The following is a 14,911-nucleotide window of genomic DNA, read 5'->3' as shown; positions in this document are numbered from 1 at the left end:
TTAAACCCAACAATAATGTGTCTCATATCATGACTCTTGCTGGGATGCACTAGAGCCCTGCACAGCGACTGGAGATTCAAACATTTCCATGTGCCTTACTTTTCATAATTTCAGGTCTGAGGACATTAAGGTCCTAATTTAAAAGATGGCAGAAATTTTAGAAATGACTGCCAAGAAGGCACAGTGGTTCCTGTCAATGCTTTGTGAAGTTTACTTGTACCAAACTGTTTTATTTTGCTTCCCAAAGTGGAGTTCTCTTTTTGAAACTAAAAATGCAAAAACTGCCCCCCTCATCATGGGAGTCGACTCCCATGGTGAGGGGAGAATTTAGAAGTTACTGCCCCTTACTGTGAGGGTTTTACTGGAGGGGACGGGCAGGAAAAACTGACCTCTAATTCCACCCATCTAAATCAGATTGTCCCCTCTGATGGCCCTGCAGAGTAAAGCCTGTTGGAGGGGTTTCATTGTGATGGAGACAGAGGAGTCTCTGCTGTGATTAAAGTTATGGTTCATCCACATCTAAATCGGGCAGGCAGACCTCACTCTTGGCGGTAAGGACTCTCCGTCTCGACAGAGCATCCTTACCACTAAGAATTATCTTAGGACCTAACTTGTTTGGCAACAATTACATGATTTGCTGTTAAGCACTAGATCCAGGGTTAGAACCCATGTATGCAGGTTCCAAGTTTGGGAGCTTAGCCACTAGACCGCATCTCCTGTTTTTACTTATAATAAGCATTGTATAAAATTAAAATTATGGACTATAATGCTACCGCCAGTATTTTCAAATAATCAATAAGTATTTGCTCATATCTATGTTTTTATTGCCAGTGGGCCATGAAGCTTTTGCCGTAACACTGGTAATAAACAACATATTAAACTTCATGAATCAGCATATATTGTTCGTACCATGGCATTTTATCTAGGCCTGAGCGGAATTTCAATTATGCCAGAGTCATTTCAGTAACTCCATGTTACTCTTTGGTGTGGAATTACCCATAATCATGCTATCACTTCTGCTCAAGAAACATGGAAGAAAAATCCTACTGCGCGAGCACATTTAGTTCTTCTGGACCACTAGCTTTCTGTAGGTAATCCATCAGTAACACCTCTAATATTAGGGCCTTTCCCTGTCTTGAGCCTCCTTGAGGAGCACAGGGCCCTCAGTTCCTGGAACGTGAGGTCACCGTATCTAGAAGACAGAGAACCACTGGCTTCTCCTGTTGAAGACATACCAGGTGTAGTGAGGTGTTGGACTTACCTAACCTAATGGGAACTAAATTCTTTGAGGTTATATAATGGGTTGTGCTAGACCCTCAACTACAGTAGAACTTACTTATTCTAAGATGTATTATATGTGCCTAATATTAGTGATGGTTTATCAAATAATCCACACCAAGATTATCTGCTAAAACAATGCAGACTTGAATCCCAACAGCTGTACACCAAGGTGAGAGGATGGCTTCGTATATGATGCACCCTTATGTAAGTGGGCACTTTGCACCAACCCAGACAACCCTTATGGTGATTTTAGTGGTCTTAGACACCATTAGAAAGCTCTCTAATTGGTATATGTAGAGAGCAGCCTTCAGGCTTAGTCCAGAAAGAGTGTAAAGCAGATTGTTTTACCAGAACGTAATCTTATAAGTGTAGAGTACATGAAAAAGAACAACACAATTTATTTATAAAAATATGTATTTATTATAAGACACTCACCCGAGTTTGGGTCCGACGGCCACCCCATGTCTGGAGGCAATAAATTTGGGGGTCTGGGTTGATCCTACTCTTTCTTATGAGGGTCACATTCGGCGAGTTGTGGGAAAAGGATTTGGCGTCTTAACTAAACTTTGCAAGACGCTGGATCTCCTCCCATTAGGGGCTAGGAGGGTGCTGGTACATGCTTTAATTACGTCGCGCTTGGATTATGGAAATGTACTCTACCTGGGGGCCACGGCTAAGGGCCTTGGTTGACTACAGGTTCTACAGAATGCCACGGCAAGGCTGACTCTCATGCAGCCTAGGAGAGCGCCATCAAAAAAAGCACTGGACACGTTGCTTTGGCTCCCCGTCAAGGAATGAATACTGTTCAAAACTCTGGTTATATGCCATCGGATAGTTCATGGCAAGGGCCTGGTATATTTAACAGATTTAGTCACCAAGTACGCTCCCAGTAGATGTCTCAGATCTAGCGGGATGGGTCAGCTGGCCATTCCAAAGATAAGGAAGGCTAAAATGGGTGGTCAGTCTTTCCGCTGTCTGGCTGCTCGCAATTGGAACAGTCTCCCGATTGCTTTGAGGCTGGAGTGTTCTGAAAGTAATTTCCGTAAGCAATTGAAGACCTACCTGTTTGTGGCGTAGCCTCGAAGCTGTTGTTCTGTTACTATTGCTCATCTAGCGCGGGGACACGCCGAGATGGCGTAACCATGCGCTTTACAAGTTGTATTATTAATATTAATAACACATACAGATATCTCCTAGCTGGAGATATACACAATGCACACAATACTTTTCAATAGAAACAGGTGAGTAGTACAAAATACACAGTGGTCACCAGGGGGAGATCAAACCATATACTAAAATAGTGGTATGCAAACGCGACTCGAGTCGACTATACCCAGAAGATGTAGAAGTGCCGGGGACCCAAGGACCCACCAGGGGAACACGACCGCAGGAACAATGCAAGTCAATGAGTAAGTCACGGTTACAAATTTAAAGAAGAAGGACCTTCCCAGTGGACCCTGAAGAAACCCTGTGGAAGACAGAAGGTTGGAGAGCCACCCCACCAGGAACCAGGACCCCTACACCAGGGAAGCCGGGTGCATAGGTGGGTAGTGGCGTCAGAAACAGCAGTCAAACTCAATGGAGGACTTCAGGAAGATGCCGCTGCTGAGTAAGATAAAAGTGTCCAGTGGAACCCAAAGGTGGATTCAAGTCGAGAAGTACCTGCAAGCAGAGGGGGCAGTCTATGCCACTCAGGAGTGACCAGGGAGCAAAAAAACTAGTGCCCAGGATTGAAAGGCCTGCTTTAGGGGTGACTTATAGGGTTTAAGTGCAGTGACCCTAGATATAGGGAAACCTATATCTTTTGTAAGTGTTGCTAGCACCGGCTTACACAGGGTGCAATGGCAGGCCTGTAGTTACTGTTTGAGTGGTCACTGATGGGTGGCATAATACATGCTTTAGCCCATGAGGACCCCTGGGTACCTCAGTACCATATACTAGGAACTGATAAGGGTACACAAGTGCCCAATCTGCGATGTACCTAAGTACTAAACATAACAATTTAGGGGTGAAAGCACAGAGACTGGGGTCCTGGTTAGCAGGATTCCAATCAGACTAGTCACAAACAGCTCAGCACCAGGCAAAAAGTGGGGGTAACCATAAAAGCAGATCTTACTTTCCTACATAGAAAGTACCTAGATGTTGCCGATATTGTTGGAGCATTGGGAGGAATTCACTGGAAAAGAGGAGTATGAACTCAGTTTTAGTTGGGCTTATTGTCAGAAAGGGAGAGAATAGGGAAGCATTGCTGATAATCATCTCACTACAACGAGTTCCAAACCTGAACACAACCAGAGCAACATGAAGTCATGCACAAAAACTAGATCAGAACCAGCGTCTCTTACCAGGTCATCACACATGTCGCACAAGTCGTTCCCACCAATAAATATTGTGAGCAGCTTCCAGTCTCCGGTGAAGTTTATTCTCTGCAATCAAAAAAAGAAATGAGTGATTCTCGGCTTTCTGAGCTTCACTAATGCACACTCCATTCCAGGGTGAAAAAGGACCATAACCAGATAAAAGCCTTCACCTATGAACCACAACTTCTGACAACACTGAAAGCAGGCAATGGAAGTGTCTACCTCCATGGAGCTTTGAAAGACAGAAGACAATGCTGGCCTTACTGAGGGCTTGGCCCTCAGGGTTCTCTGTCAAAATATGGCATTTGTCTGTTGGCTATGGCAGTCGGAAATACACAACATTTATGATGAGGGTGGAGAGGTGTGGTGCAACGGCCAGGGCAGCTGACTCCTGAGCACAGGGTTCACAGTGCGATCCCCGGCTGCAGCTCAGCTCAGCACCATGTCACTCTGGGCAATAGCTCACTTAATTTCCCCGACCGCCCCCAGCGCCTTGAGACCCGTAAGGGTGAGTAGTTCACGCTTTACAAATACGGATTTACATTTACATTTAGGTACCTTTTCCGCCAAACTGTAAACATTGCCTAGTTCACGATGGGTCTCTTGAACAGTGATAGCCAATGCAGGGGAGGCAGTCAGCATTGTGCTGGGAAATAGTGAGTAAGTAGCAGCCCAGAATTTGGTCAAACATGGCATTGCTGGGAGGCTGGTGTCATCTCTTCAAGGCTCGGCTTCAATCTATCTAATTCTGTCTCCCACTGCCTGTATCAACAAATGGTGGCGAAGAGGAACTACCAAGGGTGTGTGATATGATCTGGCAGAGAACTAACTGGTTTGTGTGATAACTCTGTCTCAATGGTACCTGGCAGATCCAAAGTGAAGTTTTGTGGTGTCATAAGTGCTTGGGAAGGTCAGTGTGGTTTTTGTTTGGCTCAGAAATGAAAGTATGACTTCTGTGGTGAGATAATTGTTCAGGTTTCATTGTGAAGTACTTAAAATATAACACCCACCTCCCCTACAAGTCACAATCACAAAAGAAGTTTCTTAGTGCATCATCAAAGTTTCACTACATATTCATACTTCATCATTTATTGTGCAGAAGTATCAATATTGAATTCATATAGGATACATAACATCACAAATAGTACATATCAGATCAATTTTCATTGTTTCAACATTTCATTATTTCCTACACTGCCATCATTACACTAAAATCAATGTCACTCATATCACATATGCTCCATTTGTCCAAGACTTGAAATCAAAAACCACCTTAGTCTATGAGATGCCGCTAATGGTGTTCAACAAACCGTATTTATTCGGCTCAACAATTGTCTATGGTATATATTCTTGACATCTATAAATGGAGTATGTGTGATATGAGTGAATTTGATTTTAGTGTAAGGATGGCAGGGTAAGAAATAATGAGATGATGAAACAGTGAACATTGAGCTGATGTGTACTATATTTGATGTTGTGTATACTATATGAATTAAATCTTGATAATTTTGTACGGTAAACAATGAAGTATGAATATGTGGTGAAATATTGGTGACCCGTTAAGAAATTTCACTTGTGATTGTTCGCTGTGAAGTACTGCACTGCGGAGACACTCACAAAGGCATCTGGTACCGCAGTTTGAGGTGTTACTCAGAGCTCCTGTTTGGAACAGCGTTAAGCTTGAGAGGAGGTGGGACATTTTGCCCGGTGACGATGTGCAATTAATGTCAATGGACGGTTTTAATTGTAAAGCTGGATGAATCTTTTTAGATCTTTATGTAGTAATGTGTGGCATGAAGACTGCAGAGAAATGTGCATAGTGGTGCAGAGCTACGAGTAAGTGCCCTACTGAAATATAATAGAACAGAATAGAATAGAACAGAACAGAATAGAACAGAACAGAGAAGAGCAGAACAGAACAGAGCTGAGCAGAATAGAATAGAACAGGAAAGTACAGAACAGAGCTGAGCAGAATAGTTAGTGGAGAAGTGTGGCTCAATGATTTGAGCGGCAGACCCTGATGCAAAGGTCTAGCCCGGGACCAGGGTTCAAATCCCCGCCTCGGCGGTTCTTGGGCACAGAAATTCCACGTACCTGATAATTCTCGCCTCAGTGCCTGTTCCAATCATGGAGTCCCACTCCGCAACTCTGGGCAATAGCTTGCTTAATCTCCACAACGGCCCCCACAACTCGAAGGATGCCTGGCCTCCACCTTGGGGGTGCCCAGGAGTGGACGCCTCACAGGGAAAGCCAGGATGCGTTCCACAGCGGTATTCGTACAAGCGCCTTGAGACCCTTGTGGGTGAGTAGTGCGCTATACAAGTATCAATTTACATTTACATTTACAATAGAGCAGATAGAACATAACAGAGCAGAACAGAACAGAGCTGAGCAGTATAGAATAGAACCGAAAAGTTCAGAAGAGAACAGAGCTGAGCAGAATAGAATAGAATAGAATAGAACAGAACAGTACAGTACAGAAAGGAACTGAACAGAACAGAATGAGATCCCCTTCTGCAATTGTCTATGTGCATCCCTCCCTGTGTGATCAATGAGTGTCTGTGCTGGTGCCTGAGTGCAGGTCTGAGCTCTGGTGTGATTTATGAGGGTTTCTTAGTTAATTGATGCATGGAAGGTGGTGTAGCCTCTTCTAATCCTTCGGTCAATAAGGAGGATATGCATCATGCTGTGGTCACCCATCTTATGTATGATAGAGTGGAAGATGAGGCTCTAGACTATGGAGAGCGAGAAGGTCCTCTGGGTGCTGTGTGAGTGCTAGTACTTAGTAGCACTGCTGGAAGGGTGCGGTAGGCAGCACCTACAGTGGGGGTACTGCATCCTGTTGGAATGTGTGTGCTGAAACAAAGACAGCAAAGTTCCATTCTTCATACAAGAGGACAAGGACATTGTGTGTGTGAGATCCTTCTGAGAGGGGCTTTGTGTTAGGTATTGCAAGTAGAGATGCACTGGACATGTGGCATAAGTCTTCTCTGCAATGCATTATCGTAGATGTAGTCATCGCTTTCATTTTACATCATTCATACTTCCAGCACTATTGTACGCACACACTTAAAAAATCAGCTTACACAGTGCTTCATTGTCTTTACCAATTTTCAGAGGAGCATTTTTTTCCAAATTGGGTGTCTAGCATTTTGTCCCATAAGGAGCTTGGGGGAAACATCTTTAAGAGTGTGATGCAAGTCAGTGGCTCGAATGGCATCAAGAAACATTTGAAGCAAGTGTGGCTCGACTCAATGTGATCTTTGATATTGATTCCAGTTAGTGTGTAGTTTTAGTACTGCTTTAGTTTCAGCCAGTACTCACAGTTCTACCATAGACAACGCCAAGGTAATATTAATGGACTGAATTCTGCCCAGAGTTAAACTTGTAATCGTGCGTGGCGGTAATTCTACGGAAAACCTGAGGAAAACATAACGAGGGCCATGTTGTTCTTCTCAAGTGCAATGGCATCGTGCATAGAAGCACTTTGAACAAGCATTGGTAATGCATCGGTTTCACCTATTTGATGAATAAAGATCTATTTCTATCAATTATCGTTCGAGACAAGGAAAAAGCTCACTGACATCATGGAAGTGGGGAGGGTGTGGCGCAGCAGCCAGAGCTGCTCATGCGATACCTAGGGATCCCAGTTCGAGTCTCGTTGGAGCAACATCCTGTGATTCTATGCAAATCACTTAGGGCCAGATGTATTCATTGGCAAATAAAATTGCGAATCCTACGCATTCCTTATTTGCGACTCGCAAATTGCGGACCATAGGCATAAGCGGGAATTGCATGCACAATTTGCGAGTACCCAATAGGTACTCGCAAATTGCGCATGCAATTTCAAGGGTGCATGGGTGCCAAAAGGACACCCTGTTGCACCCCTAAAATATGCATGTGTGCACATCCGGCGCAAATACATGCCCTAAGGGCATGTGCGCCACATGGCTTTTAGAAAATTGCAAAAAATTTGCATTTTTCTAAGGATTTGCAGTTTACCATCAACTTGAAGTTGGTGGTAAATTGTGATTCCTTAAAGCAGGGTCGCAATTTGAAAAGCGCTTTCTGCATTGCATTAAGAGAATCGCAAACTGCGATTCTCTTAATGCATTAGCAAAATAGGTAATCACAAAAATTGCAATTCCCTATTTTGCGTATGCCTTTTGGGTTGATACATCCCAAAAGGCTTTTTCCAGTTCGCAAACATGAAAACGCTTGATACATCTGGCCCTTAATCTTTCGAATGATAAATTGTTATATAAATATGCTGCAAGAGCAAAAAACAAATAGAGGCAAAACTTTATGGAACAATTGTTCCCCTAAAGCAGATGTTAACATTATTTAAGCTAGGGGAAATTAATAAGAGAGCAAACACAAGGAGATGATGGATGGAGCGCTAAAACTTTTCAGACACTCATCCCCAGTCACAGATCTGGGTTGAATCCATCATCGTTGTTTAGCTCACTTTACAACCCCAGTTCAGACACAGCTATATGCAAATCAGTCATGAGCCTGTGCCTCATGAGAACAGTCCAGCCCGAACTGTCAAGCCATGTCTAACTATAAGTGAAGCAGACGAGGAACAAATATTGGTAAATGCAGGAAGATATGCTACAACCAATAGAAATGAAGGACAAGTAAGTATCACACACATTAACCAATGAGAAGCCAGGAAAGAGAGGAGGCTGGATGTAAGTCCCTTTTAAATTTATACTAAAAACAATAGATTTCGTAAGCGCTGTGCAGGCGAAACCTAAGAAGGAAGCTACCAGAGAAAAATCTGCAAACATTTTCCACAGTACATAGTAATGCTTTGCAAAAAGAGAACTTATGTACAATACTCTGTATATGTTGCATATGTATTACACAATGGCATACAGTGAAAATTATCTTGCAGTACAGTAAAGCACTTTCCTGTGGAAAAGGTAAAATGGAACACTTCACAAAGGGTTAAAATAGATAACGTTGCTATAGGAATTACTTTGCACAACCTAGTTAATTTGAGAGGGAGTCAGTAAACTAGTTTTTGGGAGCCCTATCCATAAAGGTAAATTTGGTTGTAAAAAATAAGTTTATGACCGATTTGACCTGTTTTACACCGGTCAGGAATTCATAAAGGGACTTTGGCAGGTGAAACCCCGTTTAGGTGTGCTTCATTCAATTAGTTAATCAATCAATAATCAATCAGTTGATCAAGCATTGATCTCCCCCACATGTGCAGAGTTCTACGCACGCATAAATCACTCAAGGGGTGTGATTTTTACTTCAGCCACGGGCTGGTTTCAATCCTTTTGCAGAATGGGAAGAAGAATATAATGCCCTTAAATTAGGTGGGAGTGAACAGGAAAGGATCTCTCCACAGGGAAAAATATTTGTGGGGCAAAAAAATGTGTTTGACCCGGGATCCAGTTTCCCATGTGTGATGGTCAATGCTATGAAGAACCCCATGCAGGGGGAATAGGAACTTTTTAAGTTGACATCCTGGGTGGCACACCTGAAAATCTACAGAGGAATCAGCTTTCCAGACATACTACTGGCAGTGTTTGTGAATAGAAAAAAGTAGTAAGTCTGCTCTTGTATGTAGGTGTACATCTACAGGTTCAGATGTATTACTTTCCACGTGGTTGGGCCCCCAAGTGTGTGAATAGAGAAATAAATCATTGAAAGCAAAGATAGATACCACCACTATTTCACAGGTGAGGTGATGTTTGAGTTGTTTAAGAAGAGAGTGCAATATATTTCAATTTAAAGGGGAGAGGCCCCACTACTCCAGGAGACAGGGTTCCATATACAACTTAACTGTCAACAATAAAAAATCTTTTGGAGAAATCAATTCATTCACCCCTTCCACACTTTTGGGTCCCTTTAAAGATGGGTGCTGTAGAGGAGAGTATGAGCTCGAAAGAAGTGTAGTGTGGAAGGGTTGAACTGATTGATATCTCCAAGAGATTTTTGTTGTTGATAATTAAGTTTAAGAAGAGAGCTTGACCACCAATAACTTCCAATAATTTGTTGTGCAAGTGTTTTCTACATTAGAAAAAAAGAATGCAAGACTTACCGTGTCATTCTTCATCAGGTCCACTAGTTTTCCAGCCTGGGTCCTCATGTCACTGAAAAACACCAGACGGATCAACACTTCAAAAGAGGGCACAACACCTGGTCACACTTACACACCACATCTACTTATGATATACACAAATCACGTCCAAGGAATGCCAATGCGGTCAATGAGTGGATTTGAGGACCTCATTCGTGATGTTGGGGTACAGTGATACAGGTAGAGCCTGCTGAAGCATATATCTAAAGAGAGGTAAGGGGTCTGATTAGACAAGTGACTACTCATGCAGCAATACTTTTTGTTGTGCTCAAATCAGAATCCCCTTTGTGCAGCGAATGATTGACTAATTAGTCAATGAACAAATGGGCCTTCTGAATATTATTGAGGTGGGATTGGCTGTGCACCTCATTGTGCAAAGTAGGGACTGTTTTGACAAAGGCCTGCAATTGTCAGCTACCCTCCATTGTATCATTTGTGGTCAAATTTGCCAGCATTGCAACCGCTGGCCCCTAAGGGTCAATGGCACAGAACAGCCCAAAGTGAACCTCACTGTAGTGCAATGATCACACGCAGGCTGCGGGCTAGGTGCCACTGAGTAGAAGTCTGTTTACACAACACTACAGCAGGTATTGAGTAGCATAACTGCTAAAACTCCTTGACTCACCCTTCACCATGACTCCAATCAAGCAAAAATTCAGATTGACCATGAGCCTAGCTGGTGCCTTTTTTGGGTGTATCAGATAGGCAATGGTGCAATTGCTGCACCGTTAGCACACTGGACCAATAAGAATAATTTTCTAGTAGCACACGTAGACTATTTCCAAGAAAGAAAAGCCAGTGGCATTAGAAATAGCTGGTGAGACCCATTATTGCATGTCCACTGCTCCACAGTCCAGTCAGATATTTGGTTCTAGCTTTCAAGCCTTAAGGAAATATGACCGCAGCATACGTCACATGGAAATGGTTGAATCATAGGGTTTGAAGAAGACACTTTGGAGGGAAAAAGGCAGCAGACATGGTGCCAGAGTATTAATGTGGTGAGCTGGCTGAAAGCGAAGGCTACATGATGCTGCTTTAGGACCTTTTTGTCTTCCGAACCTACTGAGCACTCCCTTCATTAGGAGTATAGCTAATGCAGGATACGTGATGTACATGGCAATGTCGTCTGCAGGAGGAAATATCTTTGTGTCTAGACTTTGTTCCTTCACTGCCTGTATGGACTCGCCTTGAATCAGTTTAGCTATTAACCCCTTCGCTGCAGGGGTTATTTTCCCGCTGTGCTGGGGGGGAGCGGGGTGCGCACGGAGCCCGCATGCTCATGACGAGCTGAGCTCATCATGAGGCACGGCGCTCCTGTGCTCATGATGAGTTCAGCTCGTCATGACCACACCCGTTCCCGTGGAACGCTCAGCACAGCAGGGGAATTATCCCTGCATGCAATTCTAGTGCCTGGTCCTTTTTGCCAAAGAGGGTTGAAATTTGTTCATACCACATGCCACCTTTTTCTTTTTTTCTTCAGAGGTTATATAGTGCAAACTTGACCCGAATCGGTTATCAGAGTGCTTTACATAGCACCACAAAAGGAGGTGGTGATGGACGGAGCATCTGAATCAATCAAACACTCACACCCAGTCAAAAGATCTGGGTTTAATCCATCACCGTTCTTTAGCCCACTCTGCCACCCCAGTTCAGACATGGCTATATGCAAATCAGTCTGACCCTGTGCCTCATGGGAACAGTCCAGCCCGAACTGCCAAGCCATGTCTTCCCTGGACCGGAAACAAGCTTCCGAGGACCGGTTTCTGGCATTCCAGCCGTCTTCAGCCCGGCTTGCTTGAATCCAGTGGCAAAGTGAGCAAGGGACTCATGTCTGAGCATACCCTGCCACACTTATGGCGGCCAAAAGCGGTTCAAAAGGGGTTGGTGATGGACGGAGCAGATCTTTGTACTGGGGTGAACGTAAGACATTGTTCTGCATTCTGTCCATCAACTGTGTTTTTTGCAATTTTCACCCCGAGTGGGCTGGGTATGCTCAGACGTGAGTCCCAGGCTCTCCACATCACTGGAGTCAAGCTATCCAGGCGGAAGAAGGCTGATAGCCAGAAACCGGTCCTTGGATGCTTGATTCCGGTCTAGGAAAGACATGGCTTGGTAGTTCGGGCTGGACTGTTCCCATGAGGCACAGGGTCAAGGCTGATTTGCATATAGCCATTGTCTGACCTAGGGTGGTGTGGAGTGCAACAAAACGATGGATTTAGGCCCAGATCTTTGTACTGGGGTGAATGTAAGACATTGTTCTGCATTCTGTCCATCAACTGTGTTTTTTGTAATTTTCACCCTGAGTGGGCTGGGTATGCTCAGACGTGAGTCCCAGGCTCTCCACATCACTGGAGTCAAGCTATCCTGGCTGATGAAGGCTTATAGCCAGAAACCGGTCCTTGGATGCTTGATTCCGGTCTAGGAAAGACATGGCTTGGTAGTTTGGGCTGGACTGCTTCCATGAGGCACAGGGTCAAGGCTGATTTGCATATAGCCATTGTCTGACCGAGGCTGGTGTGGAGTGCAACAAAACGATGGATTTAGGCCCAGATCTTTGTACTGGGGTGAATGTAAGACATTGTTCTGCATTCTGTCCATCAACTGTGTTTTTTGCAATTTACATAGCACCAGTCGCATTACATGAGGACTCATTCTTTTTTTGTTAGGCACGGGAAGAGTAAGTGATTTGCCCAGAATCACAGGATGTTCAGCATCATTGCCGAGACTCGAACCCAGTTCCCCAGTTTCGAGGTCGACCGCCCTAGCCATTAGACAAACTCCTCTTTCAAGATTGCAATCTGTGTTTGCTTGTATTTTGCCCAATGGTAGGTTCTGCTGTACTACAGCCCAACATAAGCACACTTGTAATTTCCAAGTCCCAATCACTGTGTTGCCATACTCTGTGATCAGGAGGCATTCCATGAGTGTTGCAGTGTGTTTTCCCATGCAATTCCTAGGAATTTTGACACTTCCCCAGATTTACAAGAGCATGTAAACCTGGGGAAGTGCCAAAACCTTAGGTGAGGCGTAACGAGGAGAAATATCTTTACTTCTTCTCGCTTTTTCTTTTTTCTATGTGCGCTGCATTCTGCGTTCCTCGTTTTTTCTCTTTCTATGTGTCATCTTCCTATGTGCGCTGCATTCTGCATTCCACAGCACACATAGGAAGAGGAAACCGCCATTCAGGATTGCTTCTTTGCATGAAAGTGCCCCTTCCTGCACAAAACAATTCTGTCGACAACACAGGCGCCCTTGCACCATTATGGAAGGGGGCCTGCATTAGCACTAGGCTGCCGAGACAGCACCAGCGCGGGGGGAAAGGACAGGAATGTACCGTATTGCACCATAGGACAACGCAGCAAGCTGACTTACTACGCTGCCCTACGTCAATGCCCCATAAATAGGCCTGTAGTTCAAACAGAAAGGACTGTGCCCTCAAAACACATGTACTACTAGGGAATCGGACCTTTTGTGACCAGTTCACAAACGAATTCATGAGTGCGCAAAGTAGTACTCCTGTATTGTTACCTATGCACTCTTAAATGCGAAACTGATCCTTTGGTTTTTAACTCCTTCTAAGACAGAGATGTTTTCACTGCAGTAATGGTGAATGCATGTAGAATCTGTGCTGCTAAAATAGACATACCAATACGCAGCCTGTGGTTTATTGCACCTGCATAATGTATGCATAATAATGCTAGCTGATACCAGTGCTAATTTTCTGATCTAGAATGTGTGGTAATGAGAGGGGAGCCTTGAACAGAGAAGCAATATTTAGATAATTGCTGTAAACATATACACAGTCATTGAATGAATTGACAAGAAAAAATAATATGAATTGCCAGTCTGGCTCTGGCAGTAAGTATAGTGACATAAACAACTAAACTGTAACAAGTTATTAGAAAAAGATGATTGATGTCACTGACAAGCATCTGAGTGCCAGTCTGAGATCACTAGTGCAGCCACTGGTGTTTTTGTTTGCTACTTCACTACTTACAATTGCATCCGTGAACTTCACATCACTCCACCCCATTTATCTAGGAAGGAATATAAAGGTAAAGGACAGGACAATTTTTATGCCTCTAATCAGTGTTTATGTCTGTAGGTATGTAATTTGACTTTAAGCAGGCAGAAGCAAATGCTGAGGTTGGACTTTGCCTGGAATTAATGTACTTAACCTATTGATCTACTCATATTGTAATTGGTAGAATCAGTTATTGTGGTAGTGCCTGGTACTGTTTGCAAGGGTTGTTTGCGAGCATGGAAAGTTTTAGTTTATTGTGTGTAATGCCATAGGGCTGGTACAGTAATATACCCTTGACATGATCACTTCCATAGACATGTATGTGCCTGTGCAATATATTTGCTTTCTATCTGTTCTTCGTCAGTTTTTCATCTGTAAAATATATGTGCCCTAAAGCAACTATAACTCGTACCCTTGCTATGCACTGCTTATGTCGTCACATATTACATCGCTCATGACAAGTTCTGTGACACCATTGATAACATTAACGCAACATCTGAAATTACATCATTGATGACAACACCGTGCATGGGCATGAGTTATAGTTACTTGAGATAACTATACCTGGTGAATTTCAGTTGTTGTGTTTCTTTAAAACAGTATGTTTTAACTGACATTTCCTCCTAACTATAACATCCCTTCAACCTTAGTTTTTTTCAGTGAATTTCTAATGTTTTTTTCAATGCAAAGTAATATATTATTACCATACCTATTCATACTGTTACCTTAACTTTGCTTTTTCCAGTGAATTTCAAGTTTTTTTAACCCCTTGCATGCTGATGACGGCCCCCAGCCGTCATGCACTACGCCGCTCGTGTGCTGATGACGACTGGGGGCTGTCATGAACCCGCCCACTCGCGATTTTGCCGCATAGGCGCAGAATCGCGGACGCATGGAAGGGGTTAAACGTAAGTTATATTTTATTGCCATAAGTAATGCCAACCTTAGCCTGCTCAAGGCCTAAAGCTGTGCATGACGTGGGGTTGGCTGCAAGGCATGATCAGAGGACAGACCTTCCATCCAACACCTCCTCCCCCGGCAGCCACCCCAGCTGCGCACAGCCCTTGGAAACTATGATTGAGACCATAGAGACGAAAAATATCAGGACATATTGGAGGGTGGTACAGAGTGGGATAGGAAATGTCC

The 14,911-nt window shown here is 43.7% G+C and overlaps 1 protein-coding gene across 1 annotated transcript in view; it reads right to left on the bottom strand.

Moving 5' to 3' along the window:
• PLB1 (phospholipase B1) overlaps nucleotides 1-14,911 on the bottom strand; it is a 604,804-nt gene that overhangs the window by 387,250 nt on the left and 202,643 nt on the right. The window contains exons 21-22 of the mRNA XM_086926127.1: nucleotides 9,703-9,754; nucleotides 3,627-3,707 (exon numbers count right to left, since the gene is read on the bottom strand). Coding sequence (XP_086782253.1) covers nucleotides 3,627-3,707; nucleotides 9,703-9,754 — 133 coding nt within the window. The remainder of the gene's footprint in view (nucleotides 1-3,626; nucleotides 3,708-9,702; nucleotides 9,755-14,911) is intronic.

This window comes from Lissotriton vulgaris, chromosome 6, assembly GCF_964263255.1.
Source record: "Lissotriton vulgaris chromosome 6, aLisVul1.2, whole genome shotgun sequence".
In the NCBI taxonomy this organism is placed as follows: domain Eukaryota; kingdom Metazoa; phylum Chordata; class Amphibia; order Caudata; family Salamandridae; genus Lissotriton; species Lissotriton vulgaris.
This window is presented reverse-complemented; position numbering and strand designations above follow the sequence as displayed.